The sequence below is a fragment of the Cetorhinus maximus genome, unplaced genomic scaffold (assembly GCF_964194155.1).
Source record: "Cetorhinus maximus unplaced genomic scaffold, sCetMax3.hap1.1 HAP1_SCAFFOLD_636, whole genome shotgun sequence".
NCBI classification, from domain to species: Eukaryota; Metazoa; Chordata; class Chondrichthyes; order Lamniformes; family Cetorhinidae; genus Cetorhinus; species Cetorhinus maximus.
In genome coordinates, this window is record NW_027596578.1 from 26,846 (window position 1) to 52,172 (window position 25,327).

General features: G+C 46.6%; 1 protein-coding gene across 10 annotated transcripts in view; it reads right to left on the minus strand.

Annotated features, from left to right (window-relative positions):
• The window catches only part of LOC144674366 (GRB10-interacting GYF protein 2-like), a 91,786-nt gene that overhangs the window by 1,074 nt on the left and 65,385 nt on the right, over window positions 1-25,327 (minus strand). For 7 of the 10 annotated variants that reach the window (XM_078535763.1, XM_078535766.1, XM_078535762.1 and 4 more), the window contains 13 exons: window positions 23,350-23,457; window positions 20,782-20,882; window positions 19,578-19,666; window positions 16,487-16,621; window positions 12,953-13,096; window positions 10,754-10,975; window positions 8,875-8,973; window positions 6,796-6,960; window positions 5,612-5,808; window positions 4,713-4,870; window positions 2,263-2,429; window positions 1,617-1,676; window positions 730-877 (listed from right to left, as the gene is read on the minus strand). In XM_078535763.1, coding sequence (XP_078391889.1) covers window positions 730-877; window positions 1,617-1,676; window positions 2,263-2,429; window positions 4,713-4,870; window positions 5,612-5,808; window positions 6,796-6,960; window positions 8,875-8,973; window positions 10,754-10,975; window positions 12,953-13,096; window positions 16,487-16,621; window positions 19,578-19,666; window positions 20,782-20,882; window positions 23,350-23,457 — 1,793 coding nt within the window. The remainder of the gene's footprint in view (window positions 1-729; window positions 878-1,616; window positions 1,677-2,262; window positions 2,430-4,712; window positions 4,871-5,611; window positions 5,809-6,795; window positions 6,961-8,874; window positions 8,974-10,753; window positions 10,976-12,952; window positions 13,097-16,486; window positions 16,622-19,577; window positions 19,667-20,781; window positions 20,883-23,349; window positions 23,458-25,327) is intronic. The other 3 variants (XM_078535769.1, XM_078535767.1, XM_078535761.1) reach the window with 2 other exon arrangements.

Genomic DNA, 25,327 nt, shown 5'->3' on the forward strand with positions numbered 1-25,327 from the left:
ATTCAGATGCTGATCATGGAGATTTAAGTGGAGGGACAGGCTGTTATTCGACTGTGAGGGAGACAACATCACAGTTGAGCTCACTAATGTCCACGCACACTCACACTTGCCAGGCTGAGGTCACTGGATGCAACCGGTGGGATTCGCAACAGATTCTTCCATTTGCTGCCCCTTGACTGCCGCCCCCCTGGCTGACGTGTGCTGGCTAAGCAGTGGGCAGGAATCGAACCTGAGGCAGCCTGCTCTTCTCCATTCTACACCAAGCAAAGCTCGCCCCCCCCCCCACTAGGGCAATAAGGAAGTTCAGCCCCCTATTCCACAATTACTGGCAAGACAACCAATCAAGGGGAGGCGGGGCAGAGGGAGAGACTGGACTTCACCAAGAAGCAAGAGTCAGTAAGGGAACATTTCAGGAAGATCCTGCTCCCTGCACTGTGAGGCACTTTCCTGTTGGGATTGAAGGCATCAGGTGGAGCCCAATCTCCTCGACGTCGAGTTAATTCTTTCACTCTGGGGGGAAAGAAGAGCTGCATGAAATGAAGTTCTCCATTGCAGAACTGGCCAAAAGCCACGGATGGGCGTGTGAACCAGAAAGGACTGGGGACTGAAGAGATCAGGAATGACACCGAGCGGTGCAGTGAGTATTCAGTCCAGTGGTTCTATCCCCTGTTGTGGGTTCCAGGCATTGCAGATCGTGGCGACACAGTCAGAGGAGAGAGTGACTCTTACCCAGAATACTCGGATCAGCCCGCACCATCTTTTGCTTCTTTTTCTTTTTCCCAGCTTGCGAGCTCTCGTAAGACGACTGCTGTGCACTGTTGTGATTCCCCTGGAATAGTGACTGTAGGCTGTTTGAACTGATCCCCCAGATAGAGTCCTGGTACAAGAGAAACCATCGCACAATTAGTTTCTCAGAACCTTTGGAACGAGTAACTTCACTCAGTCGGCAGCGATATCGCAACTGGCTTCAGTGGCCCCTGGGCTGGCGGGGATTAGGCGGTAACTGGACAACCCAGCAGCAGCTGGCACCTTCAGCCAAGGATTGGCAGGGGCTGGGGGGAAGAAGGGTGAAACCAGGCACCCAATTCCAAATCCACCTGCTGGCAGGGCCACCAGTACTGCTCCCCACAGGGCAGCAGCTCCATGTGCTGGCTCCCCTTGCATTACCCCCTGCTCTCCCCGCAACCAACTCCCCCAAACCACTTCTGGAAAGTTCTGGAGTTAGTGTCATGCAGTCCATTGACGAGGCAAACCCTGCAGGTACAGATGCCTTGAATAAGCAATGGTCAGCCAGGAGCACCAGTCATCACTGGGTGCTGCTGGTAATGGGGGCCAGTCCATGAATGCCTCACTGCCCAGTAAGATGGCACATTTGGAACCACGGGAGAATGCAGTAGGTACACGAGGCTGCAATGGTCATTCAAAACTACACTCCTCGCTCTCATTCCTTTCCCACCGCTTCTTGAGTTGGATGGCCCTATATACCATCCCTTGAACAAGCCACAACTAGCGCCAGACTCAGGAGCCAATGAAAGTCAGCGAAACACAATCCTGCGCCTGGTCGCTTGTAACTAGGGTAGTAATGAGATAAACTGGAAGAAAAGTTCCATGCTAACCTGTAACCTGTCAGGCTGCAGAGCGAGGTTCCCGGTGAGGCTTAAAAGCTCCTTTGTTAACTAGGAAAGAAAGGGAAAACACCATCAATCCTCAGGAAACCGGATCCCAACACAAGATGCTCACTGCCCGTTTCTGTGACATGCTACCCCGAGATTCGGATGCATCTTCCACAGGTCAGGAAAACCATGAGGATTTTTCCAGCTCTAACCCTCTCCACCCACCCACACAGAAGATAAAGTGGTTATTCACAATGTAATGTGCAGAGAGTTGCTGCTTTCCCCAGTAGTTGATCACGTTGGGCTATACTCCTGCGATGGGCCGAGGAGGTGGAACCGAAGAAAATGGTCACCTGAGCAAATTATGGGCAGGTGAGCAGACAGTGAGCAGACAGTGAGCAGAGAATGCCACCCCAGCCAAAGTAAAGAGAGGGACGGAGAAAATAGGAAGAACAATTGTCCAGTTCTGAAATCGTTTCAAGCCAGTGTTAAAAAAGGCAACATGATTCCATTAATCTAACATGAGTTCATTAGGTACGCACAATAATTACGCTTTTGCGACTTTATGGAGGAGGCATTCTGCCACACCAGGGAAAGATTCCAACGGGAAAGCAGAGCTGTGCTGCTCCTTTTACTATCCATACATTACCTGTTGCTGTTGCTGCCTTTGCTGGTTGGCCTTTTGTTTGGCACGACGCTCCAGGAACTGCTTGGCAAACTCTTTGGCCTCCGGGGTGTCACCCAGATAAGCACGGATGTAATCATGCACCTCGTATGGCGAGTCCACTTCTTTAAGGAAGGATACAAACGTGGGGACTGCAACGACAAGGGTGCTAGTGAAAACCCAGACAAGATCAAACGTTCAACTCACTTTCCAAACTAGTAACTCTGCCTCATCATTAGGAACTCAACAACTCGGGGGAAGATGCTCTTTGGTCTGCCCGAAGCTTGTTGGTCTTCCAGTGCCAAGAGTTGTCCCCGACCAAGTGCTGCAGGCTGGCACATTCCGAGGTCCAGGACTAGTGCTGAGAGACACAGGAAAGCTTGGGGAAGCCGCTGCCGCAAAGATGCAATGGGGAAAGGCCACCATTTAAGGCCTTTCAGCTATAGTACACCAAGGGGCTGGTAAGATTGCAGAAGCCCTTGGGCTGTGTGTTTGTCATTGAATGTATATAGTAATGCAATTGTATTGAGGCACCTCAGGGTACAACATTATCTACAAAGTTAAATATCGCACTTTCCGAAATGTCTAATTTGAAATGTTTTGGAATGAACTTTTAGATATTTTATGAATAAAGTATACTTTGGAAAAAAAATATTAGAGACCGTCACCTATCCAAACCGAAGACCCACACAAACCAAGTTTCCTCTCTCTCTCTCTCTGCTAGCTGGAATAACCCAACATAAAACTGAATTTTGGTTGCCTCAATCGGTTCTGAGCGATCGTGGGCTCAAACCACATGGCTGCCCCTTATGGTCACCTGGTGGTCTCACTCAGAGCCACAACAGTCGATGTGGGAAGTGAAAAATGTAATGCTGCTCCTTAGTGAAGGCTGCTCTTCTGAAGTGATGACATAGTAGCAGGAGCTCCACTGTGCTTTACATGGCCTAGGATTGTTCAATGCAGGTACTGAATGCCTGAAACATGCACCCAGTTGTCCCAATGTTAACATCCTACACATTGGAGAGCACAAAGCGTCACCAAGTTAAGGAGACCCTGACCAAACTCTTGAGGAAAGAAATTGGGGAGGGGACAAGCTCTCTTAATTTAGTTCCGATCCCTCATCATCCCCAGCAATTACAAAGTGGAATTCCGGATCCAGATTTTTACTGGACATCCCAAGATTGCCGAGTGGGGAGCGTTGGAATCTCAGAAACAGGGGATGGGATGGAATCAATAAGCACAGAAATGGTCAGCCAGAGTGACCGCTTCAGCTGAAGGCAACAGACCTGAATGTAGCTGCAAGGAGTGAAAACAGAAGGTGGCGTCGCGTAGTGAATGGGTTCACATCCGATGCCCGAATGCACTCGCTCAGTTAGTTCATCACGGCCAGCGTGTATGTGGGGGGTGGGCTGGTGGATTAAGAGGGTGAAAGAAGACAGGAGTTGACCATTCTTGGCTGCCATTCGACAGCAAGAACAACAACAGTCTGACAGCAAGTGATCCATCACTCTCTCTCATTGCAAGGGGGAAAAAGCTTTTTTTTGGACACCTTATGCAAAATTTACCAATGTGGTCTTATTACCTGTGCAGTGGGGAGGTACAACCCCTCTCCCATAGCCACACTACCCATGAAGGCAATCAAACAAACTGCCTCACACTCTCAATCCCAAAAATGCATGGAAGGCCGAGAAACTGAACTTTGAATATAATCAGATTGTTAAAAAAAACACTATGCTGGAACTGTATAAAACACAGTTAGGCCACAGCTAGAGTATTGTGTGCAGCTCTGGAATCCACATTATAGGAAGGATGTGATTGCACTGGAGAGAGTGCAGAGGAGATTTACCAGGATGTTGCCTGGGCTGGAGAGTTTTAGTTATGAGGAGAGATTAGATAGACTGGGGTTATTTTCCCTGGAGCAGAGGAGATTGAGGGGGGACATGATTGAGGTGTATAAAATTATGAGGGGTATAGATAGGGTAGACAGGAAGGAACTTTTCTCCTTGGGGGAGGGATCAATAACCAGGGGGCATAGATTTAAGGTAAGGGGCAGGAGGTTTAGAGGGGATGAGAGAAAGATTTTTTTCACCCAGAGGGTGGTGGGAATCTGGAACTCACTGCCTGAAAGGGTGGTAGAGACAGAAACCCTCATAACATTTGAGAAGTATTTGGATGTACACTTGCGATGCCATGGCATACAAGGCTATGGGCCCAGTGCTGGAAAATGGGATCAGAATAGTTAGGTACTTGTTTGACTGGCGCAGACTTGATGAGCGGAAGGGCCTTTTTCTGTGCTGTAGAGCTCTATGATTCTATGACTCTAAAACTAGTCCTGAAGTAGAATCTTGGATCAAAAAGTCCCAGCGCTCAGATCAGCTACTCGAGCACCTCAAATGCGGTTAGATTGAAGAGAAATGTGGACTATTGACTCGTACCATCAAGGTTGTTGGCTGTGTTAAGAACATGCAGCATTTGCTCACACCACTGCGTGAAGCCATCTTGGGTTTTGTTCATTCCCTGGAACAGCTTCAGTAACTTCTCCTCCTCTTCAGTCTTCTTTTTACTCGGTCTGGTAGGAATCCCGTACGAGTCGCTGCAGGAAAGAGATTTTTAAAAAATAATAACTTTGCAGCCGTGGGTGCGCCAATATGACAGCCAGATAAAGTTCAAACATGAGGCTCCTCCAAAGCAAACTTTGGAACGGAGACACATAAGACTGAAATTTGGAGGCAAGCTATTACAGCCTTCGTCTATTTTTTAATGACTTCTATTTGTAGAGTCAACCCCGAGAGAACATCAAAGTCAACCCAGCCTGGCTCCCTAATGAAACAAAAGCAAAATACTGAGTGCAGCACAGGAGACCATTCGACCCATCACAGAAGTGCTGGTATATCGTCACCTATCAACATTCCCGTAACTCTGATAAGTTCCTCATTTTCAGGAACCTGCTCAACTCCCTTTTGCAATTACGTTTGCAGTCAGCTCCCACAACCTTTTCAGGTAGAGTGTTCCAGGTCCCGACAATGTGATGAAAAAAAATCTTCACCTCCACTCTGGATCTCTTCCCCCCCACCGACCCCTCCACCAATGATTTTAAATCTAGGGCTTCTTGCTTCCGAGGGAATCGTTTTCCTCAACCTATTACATCAAAACCTCTCACCTTTGTGCCAACTGCTACTCGTCTTCATTAGATGCTGGAAAACGCCCTTTGTTTGGCTCCATTGAACCACAAACCTCCCAATATCCTTTCACAGCACAGACCCTCCCCACCCCCACGTATTAAAACATGAAAAACCGAGCACTATGCACTGTTTGGGAGAACGGAGAGACAAACCTTAGTGAGGGACTGCTCCTGCTGTTCTTCAGCCCTGCGCTCCTGATCACAGGGCCCGTGCTCTTCACAGCTTCGTCCCCCCATAGGCTTATGTTAGAGTTCTTACTTTCGTGTACACTCCACATGCTGTTCATATCAGACCCCCACTGACTGGGCAATCCCCACACTGATGAGTTGTTGATAGGTATACTGGAATGCTAATGGCAGGCAGAAAAAAGGACAGAGAAAGTATTCAGCAAAGACAGAGGAAAGACAAGACAATATACCCGAGCCACTGTCCATCAGTTTACAAAACCCTGGCCACAGGCCAACCCAACAGACAATGGTAACTAGTTAGCAGCAGCTCATCCACCTCAGGCACAATGAGGAGCAGGGCAAGGCCTGAGTTCCAACATCTACTCAATGAGGATCAGGGAAAGGGGAAAGGGTAAGTCACTGTAGCTAGCTCAAAGAGAGAAAACGGGAAAAGGAGAGTGGGCATTGGGGAGTGAGGGGGGAGGTGCGGGGGGGCTGCGGAAAGCAGGAGGGTGGGAGGGAGAAGGCTGATTGAGAGTGAGCTCTTGGAGAGTGATGAGGAAGAGGAAGGAGATGTGGGAGAGGAAGTAGGAAAAGGGTTTGAGAGGAGGAAAGGGTGAACTAAGGAACTGAATGAAAGGCTTCACAATTTTAAAAAGAGTTATTTTCCTCCCAAAGGAAAGTTACACATTAATTTCTTCTCTACAATTGTCTGTGGGTGGGGGGTGGGGGAGTAGGGACCAGTCAAATTGCAGCATTACTTGTCGCTGTCGAATACACACTAGAGATTGAAGTATATGCCCCACTTGATGTAGGGGACAGCCACAGTGAAGTTAAGATGGCTCAGCACATCTTTGTGGTGATTTTCTCTGATCACAGTTTCTAAATGTAAACGCCTTCTGTTTACAAGTGTTCGTGATGTTACAACAAACTGCGACCAGAGCAGTTCATGTCCTCTGCTCGCTAATCAGCAACACTGGCGAGGACAGGATTAGCTTCAGGTGTGATGCCCGCATAACTGAACACTCTGTTGGCGTATATACCCTGTTGACAGGGAGAGAGTTGCTCAGATAAGCTACCCGGAATCTGTGTAGCCAGAAAGAGTCAGCTTGCCGGAAGAAAGCATTGTGGGGAAGGAATTGAATTTGGGTGGGCTAAACGATACTCACTGCTCGTGCCTGCGCTCTTTGCTGTTGCTGTTTCTGCAGCTCTTGCTGCATCTCCAGTAGTGATTTGACAGACATTGACTGCTTGGGGATATTGTTCCAGCCAGGTGACTTCTGCTGCTGGTGCTGTTGAAGGGCCTTCATTATCTCCTGTTGCTGACGGCACTGCTGCAGCAAAGAACATTAAAATTCACTCGCTTTTTCAAATTTAATTACAATTTTCTATGCTTATCTTTTCGTGGCTCCCGCAGACAAAGGGTGGATGGAGCACATGCATCAGCGAGGCTTGGCCATGCTCTTTTTACATGACCAAGTCGACAGCCATAGACCAGGGGAGCCCGAGCTGCTGCTGACTTTCCTGCCAGCCATTGCAGGCATACACGATCCATCACTGAATGGCACTGGGTGCAGAATGCCCACTCATCACTTTCTGTATGTCAATGGGAGATACACTGTGACCTAATCCTTAATACTATGCAACCTCTGGCTGCACCAGTCTATGTGTACCTGACCTTAGAAGTCAAGAACAGTATTATAATTACTGGACTATACTGGCCTCTATTGGTCCCACTAGGGCGATGGCTTTACTTTAAAACTCAGCCTTGTTTTGAAATCCCAATGTGGCCTTGCCCCTCCCTGTCTCTGTAACTGCCTCCAGCCCTACAACCCTCCAAGATCTCCGCGCTCCTCCAGTCCTCAAGTCTTCAGCATCACTGGTTTTAATCGCTGCGCCACTGGCCTTCACGCCTTCAGCTTTCTGGGCCCTTAGCTCTGAAATTTGCTCCCTAAACTTCTTTGGCTTTGCTTCTCACTGACCAAGCTTTCAGTCCTGTCTTCATATTTCCTTAAGAGGCTGAGTGTCAAATTTTGTTCGATTATGCTCAACTGAAGCACCTTGAGATCAATGGGTAGGTTAAAGGCACCACAGAAATGCAGCAGTTTTTTTAAATCTAAATTCGAGTTCTGCTCCAAAGTTGCCCATTAGCTTAGTGAAGGCAACAAGTAAAATAGCCGACACAGGGTAGGAAGTGGCAGGTTCAGTTCACAGCCTGTGCTGGTTATTTGATCTCAGCTGAGTGAAAGATGCTGCAAACAGCCCTGCCACCAGGAGGGGGTGAGGACAGGATTCTTGCTTAGAATTCTGCCCACCCACCCCCCCGTGACCTCTGCGAGGTGTGGAGGACAGCTTTGAGCCTGTCTGCCTGTGATTCAAATGGACTGTAGCAGTTCAAGAGGGCAGGTCAGCCCCACCTTCGAGGGAAATTAGTGATAGATAATAAACGCTGGCCTAGCCAGAGATGCCTACATCCCATGAATGAAAAAAAAAAGACCTGCTGACCAACACACAAACACACACACACACTACACACACACAAGATTAATGTTCATATAGACGAGGCACGAGAGAGCTCCTGTCACACCGCAACGAGTCAGCATGTTTGAGAGGGTAGCAGTGGGGCAGTGGAATTGACTTAGTTCAGAGGAGCACTGTGCAAGACTTCACAGCGGCAACTGAAGGCATCGTATGTCATCCTGAGAGCAGGATCATTTTCATCGCTGCATCAGATTACCAAGAAAAGGAAACTCAACTGTATTTTGGAAAGCTCACTTCAGAACATTATGGCAATTCTGTGCTCTATATTGTAAAGCAATAATGCATTCCCACCCCCAGGTCCCTTCGCTTCAGAAATATGAGTTTCCCCTGAAGGCTCAAGTGGGTAGATGTACAACACAAAATGACGAGAGTCTCATTGTCCACAAGTTGCCACATTGCTGGCTTCTTTAGTTGGTCTCCACCAGGGCAGATGACAGGGAGCTGGAATTCTGCTCAGCACCCTGGTGTCAGAGCTGCGATACCAATCAGGGTAAACACACTGAGGTTTGCCACTCAAAAAGAAACAGGTGCCCAACAATGTTGGGCGAGGATAGGATCAAGCTCCTGCGATGCCACATGCTGCCAAATAGCCTGCCAGCTCAGCTCTTGCTTGGACAAGCTCCCAGACCACATGTGGCGAGCAGCGTGGTAGGGCACAGGCAGGGATGCACTTTTAAATGTTAAGAGCGGATTCTCGTCCGCCTTACCTCCTCCCTGCGCTGTCGCTCCCGTTCCCGTTCCTCCTCCAGCTTCTGGAGAGGTGCTCCGGAGTTGGACTGCTGCCCCCACGAATTGGAAGATGGGATCTGATGAAGGAACAACAGGTCAGTTCTTACCTTGCAACATTTTGAGTTACATCACATCTGCAACACAGGAACAGACCCTCTGGCCCAACAGGCCTATCCCAGTGGTTATGTTACTCCATGCCCCCTCTCTTCGTCTAACCCCACCAGCATATCCTCCTATTCCTTTCTCCCTCGTGCTGATCCAACAACCATTTAAATACATCAGATCTATTTTCCCCAACTATTTCCTGAGGTAGAGAGTACTACATTTTCATCACTCGCCAAGCAAAGGAGTTTCGCCTGGACTCCCTATTGGATTTAATGGCAATCACCTTATGTAATGGCCACTAATTCTAGTCTCGCTCACAAGTGGGGGAGTAAACCCCCACCAAGGGGTAAGGGGGTCTCAGACATGGCTAATCTAACCTCACACTGTCAAACTCCTTCACTAGCTAGTCTCTGACAAAGCTTCAGCACAGTTAGGGGTCAGGTACTGATGCTAAGTTATGAAGTCGGATTCTATTCCATGGGCCTTGAGGGATTTTTTCCCCCCCTCATATCACCTTTCGAATCAGCTCCTCTCCAGGCAGTTCATCAATTCAGCTGCTGCCGAGTAATGACCCCACAACACCCCACCCCCAACAAACAGAAGCATTGCGGCAACGCAGTGGGCCCGGGAGGGTGGGGGAGTGGATGTGAGGCAACACAAAGGGGCAGTCACTGAATGCCATCCACCAATACAGTGAACAAGGTCCACTCTGGAACACTTGGTCCGCAGAGTTTCAGGTGACCTCAAGCCCCAGAGGGTAGAATGCAGGGGATCAGCCAGCGAGGCATCAGAATAGTCGAGTCTAGAGGTAATAAAGTCATGATTGAGGGTTTCAGCAGAAGAGCAGAGATAGGGGCTGAGTCAAACAATGTTACAGAAGTGGAGATAGGCAGTCTTAGAGATGGCGTGCATGTGAGGTCAGCAGCTCATCTCGGGGCCAAAAGTGGCACCAAGGTTGCAAACAGAGTGGCTTAATCTCAGACTGTTGCCAGGGAGAGAGATGGAGTCAGTAGCTGGGGAACAGAGTTTGAAGTGGGAACCAAGAAAAGATGGCTTCAGTCTTCCCAATATTTAACTGGAGAAAATTGCTGCTTATCCAGTAGTGGATGCCAGATCAGCAACTTTGATAAGTTAGCAACAGTGGAGTCATCGAGAGAGGTGGTGGTCGCGAGGTAAGACTGGGTGCCATCAGTGTCCACGTCTCTCTGTAGCTTCTTGCACCCATTCACACAACTTACTGTAACCGTCTGACAATGTCATTTGCAAATTTATATGTAAATCTCTATGCCTTCATCCACGGCTTACATTACAAGATCAAATTCTGTGAAAGCTCATCTCTCAGGGCAGCTGCTAGGAAGCCAGGTCCCATAGGAGGAGAATAAAAGCCAAAGGCTTTTAACATGAACCTTCCACTTGCTGTAGGGAAACTGGGATAACACTGCCCTCTATCTACATTCTCTAGCCTTCTGAAGAGTAAAGGAGAGAGCCAGATAATTTCAGTTTACTCAGAATGGAACAGCAAGACTGTAAGAGGCCCCAGAGTAAAGGAGAGCTGTACTGCAAATGCCCTGTGAGAACTGTCATCAGACTGAAAAAAACCAGACTCATCCCATTTTAACTAAGTGCATAGTCAGCAGGGAGATTTTAATCCCATCAGTCTGACGGGAATCAAATCCAGGACTCTGGTATGCACTAAGATCTAGTTACACCATCTTCCACCAAGCTCCAGGGGCATTGATAAGCGAGTGCTACCTTTATGTGTGCTAACTGCTGCTGCTGCAAGCGCCTCAGTGCTTCCTGCTGCTGCCTGTGTCTCAGCAGCTCCTGCTGCCGCTGAAGCTGTAAATCCATCTCCTTGCGTTTGCGTTCCTCCTCCTCAGCGAGCCTGCGCCTGGCCTCTTCCTCCAGCTGGCGTCTGCTCTCCTCTTCCTCCAGCCACCGCCGGGTCTCATCCTGCTGCCGCCGGTCTTTCTCCTGGAACAACAAGACACGAGCACACGGAGTAGTAGAGAAGAATAGCACAGACGCATTTAAGAGGAAGCTGGATGAACAAGGAGCCTGCTCCAACTTCGCTCGCAGTACCCTAGAAATGGGAATGTAGACACATAAAACACAAAAGAAATTTTAAGTGCTTTTCTCAATATGGAGGTGGTTCACTGGGATGATGCCAGGGATGAGACAGAGAAAAATTATTCTCTCTGATGAGCGGGTCAATAATCAAAAATCATGGATTTAAAACCAGTGGTAAAAAGGGGGAAATTGAATTTTTTTCCCCCCTCAATTGTCAGGATCTGGAATGCTTTACCGGTAAAGGTGACACAAACTGAACCTATAATGTTAAGATTTACTTGAGGTTGAGGAACTTACAGGGTTATGCACAAAAAGCTACATTATGGAACTAAGCATAATTACTCTGAGAGCTAGTAATGGCACAATGGGCCAAATGGGCTCCTCCTCTGTCACAGGTTTCTATCATTCAACGAAGACAAACTGCATGTTTAAAAAATAATGCAATGAGACACCAGTCTGAACCAGGCTTTGCCCTGTGAAAATTCTGAACAGCGAGTCGTACATTACGGGTGCGCAGAGGTTTAGCTGCAGTTCAGTTATGGGGCTCCCTCCGTGCGGGCCTCTAGTTTCTCAGTCCCTGCACAGCACACTCTGAATTCTGCGGAGAAGCCCAACACGGACTGAGTGGCCAGCAATTCATCAGACTCTCTCAGCTGGATGAATAAGGATCATAAGAACGTAAGAACTAGGAACAGAAGTAGGCCATTCAGCCCCTCGAGCCTGCTCCGCCATTCAATAAGATCATGGCTGGTGATCTTATGTTTCGATTTCTACATTCCCACCTGACCCCAATAACCTTGGATTCCTTTGGCTAACTAGAATCTATCTACCTCTGCCTTAAAAATATTCAGTGACCCCCACCTCCACCACCTTCTGAGCAGAGTGTTCCAAAGTTGCACAACCCTCACAAAAAATTTCTCCTCATCTCTGTCCTAAACGGGCGGCCCCTCATTTTAAAACAGTGACCCCTAGTTCTGGACTCACCCACAAGAGGAAACATCCTTTCCACGTCCACCTTGTCATGGTCGCTCAGGATCTTGTATACTTCGATCAAGTCACCCCTCACTCTTCTAAACTCCAGTGGAAACAAGCCCAGTCTGTCCAACCTTTCCTCACAAGACAACCCACTTGTTCCAGGTAACAATCTAGTAAACCTCCTTTGAACCGCCTCCAATGCACTTACATCCTTTCTTAAATAAGGAGACCGAAACTGCACACAGTATTCGAGGTGTGGCCTCACCAATGCCCTGTATAACTGAAGCATATCCTCACTTTTATGTTCATTTAACTGGGAGGTGCTTTCCTTTCCAACTCTACACTTTGCGTTACTATTTCAATTAAGCAACTAAGAAGGGTAGTACGCCAGGGCCCTGGTACTCTACCCTCACCACAGCATCACTGCACCCACATAAAATGCTCAGAGAGTGAAGGCAATAAATAAACGACATGGATGAAATGGGCAACCACTCCATAATGGTCATGCCAATTTTTCCACCAAGTGGCAGGAAATTCTATTATGGATCAGATATTGCAGCCAGATGGAGGGCTCCAGCGTGGGATGCGTTTCATAAGGAGGGGCCACTGTTTATAGTCACGTCGCAAATCTACCTCTATAAGCTTCCTGCAAACGCAATGCTAATCCGGAGGATGCGGGAGAGCAAAGGAATTATGGGCGGGGAAGACAGGGAATTTCCATCAACAGGTCTCAGATTACATTGTAAACTTGCCGCAAGCAGTGAGGTTGTACAATCATCGCACCAAAAACCACTACAGAGCATGAACCTACCAATTATGAACAGCTGTCAAAGGGCATGTGTTAATGAAGATACAATCTGGTTTAGGGACATGGCCCACACACACAGTAAAGACGCAGCAAGTCACCTGCTTTCGGAGGATGTCCTCCATCTGCCGCCTTTCTTCCTCGTCACGTCGCCTCAGGGCTTCCTCTTGTCGGCGATCCTCCTCCTCCCTTTGGCGCCGGGCGGCCTCCTCCTGCTGCTCCCTCTGAAATCGGACCACCTCCTCCTGGATGGAAACAGATCAGTTACTTTGGGCTGTGGCTGGCTGTGTCAGCGATGGTCTGCAGCATCAGAACTCGGCCTCCCCTGCCCCCTCCGTGTGCCAAAATGCAGTCACAAAACAGCAGCAATCTAGGGTGGTTCAGTAGTGGTCTAATGTGCTGGGCAGTAGAACCTAAATATGAATGAACCCAATATCTCTAAAGTGACAGAGCCACACTGGGGGTAAGGGGGGGTGGATGGGGTGTGTGAATAACCTAACTCCTAACTGAGCTGCTCACGGTCCCTTCTTAGTCAGCTACAGAACAGTAGAGGCTTGACTGAAATGATGGGCAGACCAGGGAGATAGCAACTGGAGAAATCAAAAGGAAAAGTAGCGTTTTTTTTATTAAGTCTTGGGAGTCCGGCATCACCTACAGGAAGCAACCCAGCAACCTTATTTCAGCAGCATCGCTTAGTCCCACCGAGGGACAAGAGCGGCAATGTTTCAGGAACACCATCTGAAAGATCCTCTCCAAGCCTCACACCATCGTGACTTGGAATTATACTGCCAGCAGCTCTCAATCCTGGAAACTCCATCTTCAAACGCCACTGCAGGAGCACCGTCAGCACAGGGACTGATTGCAGTGGTTTAAGGAGAAGAAACACCATTTCTTTTTATAAATCCACCTCTCTACTTTTCCCCCAAACCTCAGACATTCCCCGAGCGGCTATTCTTCATGAACGAGTGTCAGCACGTTTTTTGACCATGGAAGTGTTGCACCAAAGCTCCAATCCTGTCCTGACTCAACACCCACACATACACTCTCCAGCGGGTGTCAACAACCAGCAACCAGGGGCTCAAAGCCCACCCAAGTTTTTGCCTCTTGCCAACCCAGGGACACAGAGGCCCACAACATAGCTACAATGCAACTCAGAACAGAAATCTGTGAATGAAAACGTGGGAAATTCTGGTCTACATGACTTTACACCACATTCACAATACATTAAATAGGTTGGAAACAATTGCAAATTGCTTCGGTCAACCTAAAAACATAAGAACTTAAGAAATAGGAGCAGCAGTGGAGCACCTTGAGCTTGCTCCGCCATTCAACTCCACTTTCTCGTCCACTCCCCATATCCTTAATTCCCTGAAGGATTAAAAATCCATCCACCTTAGTTTTAAATATATTTAATAATGGAGCATCCATAAACCCCTGGGATAGACAATTCTGAAGATTCACAACCCTTTGAGTGAAGAAATTACTCAGTTCAGCCTTAAATGATCGGCCCCTTGATGCATTGGTTTTAATTTTTCAAAATTCCCTAGAAATCAGGGAAGGTTCCATTAGATGGAAAATAGCAAATATAACTCCTTTATTCAAAAAAGGGAGGCAGAAAGCAGGAAACTATAGGCCAATTAACCTAACATCTGTCACAGGGAAAATGTTAGAAGCTATTATTAAAGATGTTATAGTGGGGCGCTTAGAAAAATTCAAGGCAATCAGGCAAAGTCAACATGGTTTCGTAAAAGGGAAATCACGTTTAACTAATATATCGGAATTCTTTGAAGGAGTCACATGTGTTTTGGGTAAAGGAAAACTGGTGGATGTACTGTACCTGGGTTTCCAGAAGGCATTTGATAAAGTGCCACAACAAAGGTTATTGCAGAAAATAAAAGCTCATGGTGTAGAGGGTAACATATTGGCATGGATAGAAGATTGGCTAGCTAACAGGAAGCAGAGAGTAGGCATAAATGGGTCTTTTTCAGGTTGACAAGATGTGATGAGTGGTGTGCCACAGGGATCAGTGCTGGGGCCTCAACCTTTTACAATTTATATAAATTACTTGGATGAAGGGACCGAAGGAATGGCTGTTAAATTTGCTGACAACAAAGACAGGTAGGAATGTAAATTGTGGAGAGGACATAAGGAGGCTACAAAATGACATAGGTAGGTTAAGTGAGTAGTTAAAAGGTCTGGCAAATGGAGTATAATGTGGACAAATGTGAAATTGTTTATTTTGGGAGGAAGAATGAATAAGCTTATTATCTAAATGGTGAGATTGCAGATCTCTGAGATTCAGAGGGATCTGGGTGTCCTAGTGCATGAATCACAAATGGTCAGTATGCAGGTACAGCAGATAATTAGGAAAGCTAATAGAATGTAATCATTTATTGTGAGCGGAATTGATTACAAAAGTAGGGAGGTTATGCTTCAGTTGTACAGGGCATTGGTGAGACCACATCTGGAGTGTTGTGTACAGCGCTGGTCTCCTTATTTAAATGAAAGATATAATGCATTAGCAGTACAGAGAAAGTTTACTAGACTAATACCAGGAATGGGTGGATTGTCTTAAGAGGAAAGGCTGGACATATAGGCTTGTATCTAGAGGAATTTGCAAAAGCAAGTGGCAACTTAATTGAAACCCTGAGGGGTTTTGACAGGGTGGATGAGAAGGGGACGTGGGAGAATCTGGAACTAGGGGTCACTGTTTAAAAATAAGGGGTCACTCACTTAAGACAGAGATGAGAATTTTTTCTCTCTGAGGTTTGACTGTCTTTGGGGGACTCTTCCTTAAAAGGCAGTGGAAGCAGAGTCTTTGAATATTTTTAGGGAAGATCTGGATAGATTCTTGATTAATAAAGGGTTGAAAGGTTATCAGGGGTAGGCGGGAATGTGGGGTTGATGTTACATTCAGATCAACTATGATCTTATTGAATGGCAGAGCAGGCTCGAGGGACCAAATGGCCTACTTCTGCTCCTAATTCGTATGTTCGTATCCTGAGATTGTACCACATGTTATAAGTAGCCCAGCCAGGGAAACAAGCTCGCCTACCCCTGTAAAACCCCTTCAGAATCTTGTATACTTCAATGGGATCACCTCTCATTCTTCTTAGCTCCAAAGAATTTAGGCCCAATTTACTCAGCCTCTTATTGGACAATACTCTCATTCAAGGGACCAATTTCGTGAACCTTTGCTGTAATTCCATTTCAAGTATATCCTTCCTTAAATAGGGAGGCCGAGACTGCCCACAGCATTCCAAGTACGCTCTCACCAAAGCTCTGTGCGATTGCAGCAACTTCTTCATTCTTGTACTCCAACCCCCTTGCAATAAAGGCCAACATGTGCTTTACCTTCCTAACTGTTTGCTAACCTTCCCTGTGCGAGTACACCCAAGCTCCTCTGAACACTGACATTTACAAGTTCACGGCTTTTAAAAAAATGCTCTGCTTTTCTCGTCTTACCAAAGTGAATAACCTCACATTCCCCCACATTACACTGCAAATGTCACATTGATGCTCACTGACTTAACCGTAGCCTGGGTCACTGACCCATAGACAAACTAACCAACAGGAGAAACCATGGGATTCGGGAATGGGTTAGGCTGATAAGAACTACACAGGGGACACATTACCTGCTTCCTCCTAGTTAGCTCATCCTCATCTCTACGCTTGCGTTCTTCCTCTTGCCACCGGATTTCATCCTGCCGTTTTCTGTCATCCTCTTCCCTTTTGTTCCTGAGTTCTACGTCTCTTCGCTCCTGCTTTAGCTGAACAAGCAACATTCCTGTTACCCAAGACAATTTGGGGAGCGGTTTCCTTCATCAACATAATTCACAGAGCCCAGGAGCACTTCCATCCTGAAAGGATCACAAAATGTGGCGGCAGAGACGATCCACACTGTACACTTCACCTACCCTGCCTCTCTGGCGTCGCTTGGGCTGAACGTACATTGACTTGTTTCTGCCCCGCCTGGACTAAAAGTTCTGATAAATCTGGAGGAATGGCAGTGGGGAACAGGGTGCTAACCTTTAAGATATCGCTGTGCTTTGCTCCAGACTTGGACCTTGACGCCAGATTTATTCAACTTCTGTGCCCACACCAAGTAGAAACCACTGTTACAGCTGTAACATAGGGTGCAGCCTCAATGACCTGTTACAGGTCACTGAACAATGCAGAAGGGGAGTAGTGGGTAGGAGCTGAAGAGAGAAAAGGCTTTTATGTTGCCAGGCAATCCAGTGTGATCAAAAACAAGCAGGGGCAGTGCCCCTTTGAGTGCTCTGTCTAAATTGGATGATTCCTTCAAAGTTAGCACCGCATCGCTGACCTCAGAAATAATGAAATAAAAACGGAAATACTCATCAGGTCTGGCAGCACCTGTGGAGAGAGAAATAGAGTTAATGTTTCGAGCCCCTATGACTTTTCTGCAGAGCTGAAGAGAAGCAGAAACGTGATGGGTTTTATACAGTTGAAGAAAGGGAGTGGAGCAGGTGGAGCAAAATAGAAGTTCAGGGATAAGTGGGAGCTCAGGAGAGATTGGACAAAGATGTCATGGGCACAAGGCCAAGGAAGTGTTAATGATAGTGTTAAAGACGAATGTTAAGTCCAGAAGCCCAGAAATAATGAATCTTGTTGCGGGTGCACATGACACATTGACATCAGACACCAGGCTTCTTGTTATTCTACAGAACCTTCAAAATAGTTCATTTTACTAATAATCTTTTACAAAGCAATAGCTACAAGCTTCAGTTTAATCCCAAGGTCAGCTAAGTATATTGGATGGTGCTTTAACACAGCGATCAACTCCCTGAATAACTCAACTGGACAGTCTATGGTTAAAAGCCACAGACCAGAAGGCCCCATGTTCAGCCCCTTGTCTCTCTCAGCAGATGCGGTCACAGGTGGCTCAGTGGGTAGCGCTCCCCCTTCTGAGTCAGAAGGTTCTGAGTTCAAGCCCCACACCAGGGCTTGAGCATAAAATATACTGACACTCTAGTGCACTATTAAGGGAGTGCTACACTCTCTGAGGTGCCATTTTTCAGATGAGATGTTAAACCGAGATCCCACCTGGCTGCTCGGGTGGATTAAAAGATCCCATGATAACATTTTGAAGAGCAACAGGGGAGCTGTCTTCATTGTCCTGGGCCAATATTTATTCCTCAGTCAACATCACGAAAAGATTATCTGCTCATTGTCACATTGCCCTTTGTGGGAGCTTGCTGTGTGCAATTTGGTTGCCGTATTTTGTACATTACAATTAGGCTTACACTTCAAGAGTACTTCATTGGGTGTAAAGTGCCTTGAGACATCCGGTGGTTGCGAAAAGCCAAAGGCTCCTGATCACCACCCAGCGAGCCTGGCTGGAAAAAGTGTGTGGAGAAATGACCCAGTTCGGTTGACATACCTCGCACAGTGAACATGCTGCCAACACGAACTCTCTGGGATTGTGCACAAGGAATAGACATAAATCAAGTCGCAGAAGATGCTGGCGTCCCTGAATTCACACCACTGCAAGAGTGGGCATACAGGATGGGGCTAGGAAGAGGAAGGGTCCTCTAAATGGCAGAAGATATTGGTGGTTCCACTATTCTTCCAAAGACAACATGTGCATCAAGAGGTCTTGAGACACTTAGTCTATAAAGGAGACTATCTCCCATTAATCTGTTGCCAGAGCAAATAGTTATAGAAGATGGGCACATAAATCTTCCAAGGAAGCAAATCAGTGTAACGCTTTAATATGTCAGCTTCAACATGACCTAAAGAAACTGCTTGTGCTTCTTGCAACTCGGTGTTTGCATCCATATACATTTGCGCGTTCCAATAGATTCCAGCCATGTAATATTCTGTACCACAATGATTTCTGAACTTATGAAGTCCTGCAAATACTGGAAGACTTAAGTGGACTCACACCAACTATGTACAGACAACACTCATGGAGGCCCCCCACAGACACTGACACGCTCGCTGGGATCCGGTGCAAATTTCTGAATGAAAGACCAAGACCCAAAGTGGAAGAAGTTTTACTGATCAAAATATTTACCATGTCGGAAAAGGAATAAATGTCACCGGCAAATCAATAAGTGTTACCAGGGATGAGGGACTTCAGCTATGAGGAAACACTGGAAAAGTTTGGACCGTTCTCCTCAGAACAGGTACGGTTGAGAGGTGGCCTTTTGAGGTTTTCAAGATGAAAGATTTTGATATGTGTAGATGGAGAAAATCTATTCCTTCAATAACTAGAGGTCACAAAACTAAAACCTTCGGCAAAAGATCAAGGGGGGAGATGAGGAGAATTTTTTTCATTCAGTTGTCGAAATCTGGAATACTCCAACTGAAGTGGTGGTGATGAAAGCTGACTGAACTAACTTTAAGAGGGGGTTGGACAGGTTAGGATCAGGATGAAGAACTTACAGGGGTTATGGACAGAAAGGTGAAATGTGGGACTAAGCATGACTGGTCTTTCAAAAAGCCAGCACATGACAGCCTGAATGACCTCCCTCTGTTCTGTGCTGCAAGTTTCTATTCTCCAATGAAAAGAAAGAATTTGGTAACCTTGTAGACCGGTGAGGAAATGACTCAGGCCCCCTCAGTCCGGGGACCCCATTTTGAAAACCCACATGACTTCAGTACATGCCGACTCCATGACTGCTGTGAAACATTCCTATTGCATTAAATCAAGGCGAATCTATTCTGGGAATCATCAATAAAACAACAGCAGGATCTTACTTTTGTAGCTTTCTCTCGCTCTAGTTTTTGAATTTGTTCCAGTAGCGGACCCTGAGATGCTGAATCCCACAAGCTACCTGCTTCGCACCCTAGAACAGAAAGTGCACACTTTTCAAAAACAACCCACGCAACCTATAAACCAACATTTATTTATTAATTACCAGAATTTCACCAAAAACAGGGGAGGTGGTGGCATAGTGGTATTGTCACTAGACCGGTAATCCAGAAAGCTGGGGGTAACACTCTGAGGACTCGGGCTCGAGTCCCACCATGGCAGATGACGGAATTTGATTCCAATAAACATCTGGAATGAAAAGTCTAATCATTGCTGATTGTCATGAAAACCCATCTGGTTCACTAATGTCCTTTAGGGAAGGAAATCTGCTGTCCGTATCTGGTCTGGCCTATGTGTGACTCCAGACCCACAGCAATGTGGTTGACTCTTTAAATCCCCACTGAACAAGGGCAATTGGGGATGGGCAATAAATGCTGGCTGAGCCAGCGATGCCCACATCCCATGAACAAATGAAAAAAAAAAACAGGTTTTACAAAGATTGCCAGACCTCATCCCACATCCCCCAGCATCCCGCACATCTGATTTGGACAGGTGGTCCATATAATGCCCAAGAGTTGATCCTGTCCATCCAGTGTGGACCATCCTGAAACAGCCACAATTGCATGAGCACAGTGGAATGGGATCCTTCTGGCATTGACTGATGGGCTGAATGGCCTCCTCCAGTATCATAATGACTCTTCAGCCTTTTGTAAAAAGCAGCCAAAGGCTTGATGCAGGCCATACTGCAATAACGGTCCATTCTCCACTAACGTCAGCCACCTCTATGGGATACAATTATACCAAGTTTTGAATTTACCAACAAAAAATCTACAAGGGCCAAAAGCACTGTTATTGCTGACCCTGCCCCATCCTGCCTGCTGCCAGGACTGTACCCCAGCAAGAGTCCATGCCTACAGGAGAGCAGAAGAAAATTTGGGAAGGGAGAGCGCGAATGCATTTTACAAAACGTACGTGATGGAATTTGCTATGAACATATTTATTCAATAGTAATATATGCCATAGCTAACTGACATTTATCCAACAAGCCAGTCCACCACATAATTTAAGTTGTGGAGCTTCAGTCTAGGTCGCAGCAACTGCTGCTCAAAACCGCTTGCAGTATTAGGCGTCACCAGAGGGAATCCTCACCTGAGGGCTGTGAAGCGGAGGTCGGAAGGTCCCAGAGAGACCCCGTTTCGGGCACTGACATAGATCTGTTGATGGCAGGAATCAAATTTTGCTCTGCACACCTGGGGGGACAAAAATGGTGGAAGATCTTCAGTGCTTCCTGAGATTTTCTTCAGGAACGAACTGTATAAGTATATCAGCTCTGAAAAATGTCTATTCCAAACCATTCTGAAGGCACGAAAGAACAACGAAGAGAATACTGCACCATCAGGGTCATTGCTTGGAGGCGACTGAAGAGGTCAAATGTTGTTCTCATTGCTCAGAAATCTGGGATTGCAGTCCCCACTCCATCCCATTTCTGTCAGTGAGCACCTAAATTAGGGATCAGGAAGCCTGCTCCAATGCCCAAAGGGAAAGCACTGCAGCTGCCTAAAAACCTCAATCCTTCAACTTCAAGCTTCCATTAATCGCACTGTACTGGACACCCTTTCCCCGCCCCCCCCACCACCTGCCCCCATGTGTCCAGTGCTTTCAATTGGTTGAAACCCTGTTAACATACTGGTAGCGATTTGAAGATCTGATTTAAATCTCAGACTGTAAAAGAAGCATTCTCCCTAGGCTCTGGTGAAACATTAACCCCACTGAAGAAAGTTCTTCATGTAATTGAATGTGGCTAACAATTCTTCCATCGCCTGTTCCCCATCACAATAATAAACGACCTATTCAAGTAACTCCCCTTTGTCGCAGTTCTTGTGAATTATTGCCAAACTGTGCTGTCTCCACTCCTGTAAGGGAAAGGTGCCAGGAGGTTGGGAAAATTCCACTTCTGAGCAACATTTAAAAGGGACATTTCGCCCTGGGTTCAACTATTAAAAAAAATCTACCCCTCTTCCATTTACTGGGCTTGGACTGTCTGAAAAATTGACCCCTCAAAATTCCACAGATTATATTGTATAGTATATATCTATGTTATAGCCAAGTGCACTTCATATTCATGAAATAAAGAGATAGGAAATACACAACATTGGGATCTGAAGAAAAAGCAGAGTTAATTTCTCACTCAAGTCTTCACTCATTTATCTGCACTCAGTAATGGTGACCATGACAACTATCATCGATTGTTCAGTAATGTCCCTTTAGGGAAGGAGTCTGCCATCCTTAACCGGTCTGGCCTACATGTGACTCTGGGCCCACAGCAATGGGGTTGGCTGTTAACTGCCCTCTGAAATGGCCTAGCAAGCCATTTAGTTCAAGGGCAATTAGTGATGGGCAATAAACGCTGGTCTTGCCAGTGACGCCCACATCCCATGAAAGAATTAAAAGAATATCAGGAGGCGCCTGGCTCCAGTAGAAATGCAATTTAAACAATGGCACCGGTGTGGGGGGCGAGAATGACTGGCAACGGTGCAGGCAGGTGACACTGCTGGTATTTCGTCTAGGTGCCAACATAAGCACCAGTAGTCCAGTGACTATCCGCCCACCCATTCGCCTTCATCTGTATTCACATACTGAATAAAGGAGCAGGGGTAGGCTGCTTGGCTCCTCAAGCCCAATCTACTACCAAACTCCATATACTTGTTTTTGCCCGATACCCCTCAATAACTTTGATTAACAAAAACTTGTCAATCTCAGAATTAAAATTAATTGATCTAGCATCAATTGCGTTTTGCTGAAGAGAGTTCCAAAACTTCTACCACACTTCGATGTGGGGAAGTGTTTCCTAATTTCACTCCCGAAAGATCTGGTTCTAATTTTTAGATTCTGCGTCCTAGTCCCAGACTCCCCAGCTAATCAAAATGGTTTCTCTCTATCGACCCTCAGTTCCCCTTAACATAAACCTTGATAAAATCATCCCTTCATCTTCAAATTCCAAGGATACAACCCTAATTAAAAAAGCCGAGTGACTACAAAGAACATAGACTCATGCATCAATTCTTATATTAGCCCCTCTCATTTTTATCTTCCCAAAACACTGGCTAACGGAAGAACACAACCTTGCATTAGTCGGGATAGATTCCATTGAGACCAAGGTTTTACACCTAGGAAACAAGGAGGTGAAATGTCCAGTTGTTCCATTTTCCACTTTGCTTTAAGAGTGTGATTGCTACCCCTTGATCAAGCTAATGCACCAATGCAAACAACCGGCATATGGCCTTCCACCCACAACCTCCCCTACCTGGCAAGTTCTCAATGGCCAGATCATCAGGCAGAACTGTGGAGCCGGGAGCTCAGTCAGTGCCTTTGATCAGCAAACTGTTCACAACAGTCTACTGATGGAAGAGAAAGGGAGGGAATCCTTAAGTGAACACTGGGGCAGGTACTTCTAGCCTACTGTGGACTCTGTGTCAAATCAACCTACGCCAATTTTGCATTGACGGATTAAGAGTATCACACAAGCAGCAGTTTCTCAATTCTCGGTTGAAGAGCAAATCCCTGCTACAGTATATTGGTTCTGCTGCAGTAAATGTAGTTAATGGCATCACAAAATGTTCTACCTTATGCTTAAACAAAAAAAGTATAAAATGAAAAGAGAACAGGTACTGCAATTATTTCTCAGAGTGGTACATAAAAGGGGGTAAACATCATTACCTTGATTTGAGGGCCTGGATCTGCTGTAGGAACAGCACAAGTTGCTGCTGCTGTTGGGGCGTCATGTTTGCCTTCTGCTGTAGCGCACACTGCACAAGCTGCTGCCGGCTACAAAAACAAGGAGGGGCGTTATAACTTTGTCTCCGACTGTTCAAGTATTCATCTTTGCACCCGTGAACAGGGGCGATTTCCCCAGTCCGCTCTCCCACTGTTGGGGCACAAAACTTCATTGCAAGATCAGGCATGCCACAGTAAGGTACGGAGTAAAGCTCCCTCCGCCTTGCCCAAATTCCCAATCTCTGATCCACCAACACCCCATACCGTGTTAAATTTCTCATCCCCAGTCACTCCGTGTCATGACATCCGATTGGGATTACCAATCAACACAGAATCAGAAGCTTCATACCAGGGGCACTGGGAAGGGGACAGGCTCTGCCCGAGGCAAATTCAACTCAAAACAGCACAAATCCATGCCCTCAAGTACAACCATCAAAGACAAACCCCCATTAAAATAGACATGGAATTGAATAGTTGTGATTCTTTTTGGGACTGGCAAAGTGTGTGTAATGTAGCAGTTACAGCGTTGGATCTGGAGTCACAAGTTCAAATCCCACCTCGGTTAAGTGTGAAACTGAATTCAACAAATCTGATGACTCCAGAAAAATATTCAGCCTTGAAAGCTGATGTGTTGCAAAATCTCAACTTCTTCACTGCTGTCTTTCAGGGAAGGGCTCCTACCGCCCTACTTGGTCTGGCCGACATGTGACACCAGTCCCACAAATACGTGGTGGGTTCTTAATTCACTGTGAAGTAGCCTCAACCATGCAGGACATCAGTGCTGACCCGCCCTTCCAGACAGGGACACCTTCCAGGAGCAGAAAATCCCGGTTAAAGTTTTCTCCTGTCTATGTCGGGGAACACGGAGAACAAACACAACACCCGAAATGAGGTCAGATAACACAGCACAGACCACAAGCTGAATGGTGGCTGTGGGGTGTTGTGGGGTGGGGAGCTTCTAACCCTGAGAGCTCTGGGCTAAAAGCAGGTGCGATGTTTGCCAGATGAGGAGCTTGGTGCTTCACTGCTCTGCATCCAGTTCCATTCCAAACGAAACCCCACAGCAATAAAGCGGAGTCTCAGTCGGAAGGCAAGGAAGTTTAGCAAACTGAAAACGATGCAGTGTTCTTCTCCCTCTGGGATTTACTAACGTAACAAGGAAGCCGTACAACACACCAAGTGTGGTCCTGAGGTCAAGGTCACTGCTTCTCTCTCATTGTCATTCCCAAAATAAATCCTCTCAGCACAAATTATTCCTCGCACCAAGTACTCAGGTTAGGGAGAAGATTTAAGCTGCCTCTTGTTTTATTAATGTATTTGAAGGGAGCAGAGTTGAGACCTGCCCATTGTCGGTAATTGAGCCAAATTCCCCGAGACTACGGGATAAATAACTGATCATATGTCTGACCCAGTAAAGGCAGCTGAAAATCTGAAGCCAGATCAGAAAATGCCAGGAATATGCAGCATCTTCTGACCCTGGCCCTACACCTGAAACACTGATCCACCTCTTTTCTTTGCACGTGCTGATCGACCAATCAGTAACTTCTGTTTTTATTTCAGACTAATGGATCTTCCGTGACAACGTTCACAGGATAAGCACTATACTGTGTAATGCACAATTACTCCAATCAACTTAGGAATCTGGGTCCAGGACCAGAACAAACTGCAATGATTGAAACCTCCCTCTTTGGCACCAATATATGATCCTGAGTGAATTCAGGCCCTAATGATAGTGGACATACCCATCCCACAAACACCACTATCTACCTATTTTGTACACATGAAGCAATCTCAGAGACCACAAAAATGACTATTGGGGGAAAATCAAGTGACCACACCAGTGCAGAAGGGTGTGCGTCTTTCAAACTGGCAGTCAAAGTCCATCACTGGTTAGGGCAGACTGAACTTTACTCTGTTTAGC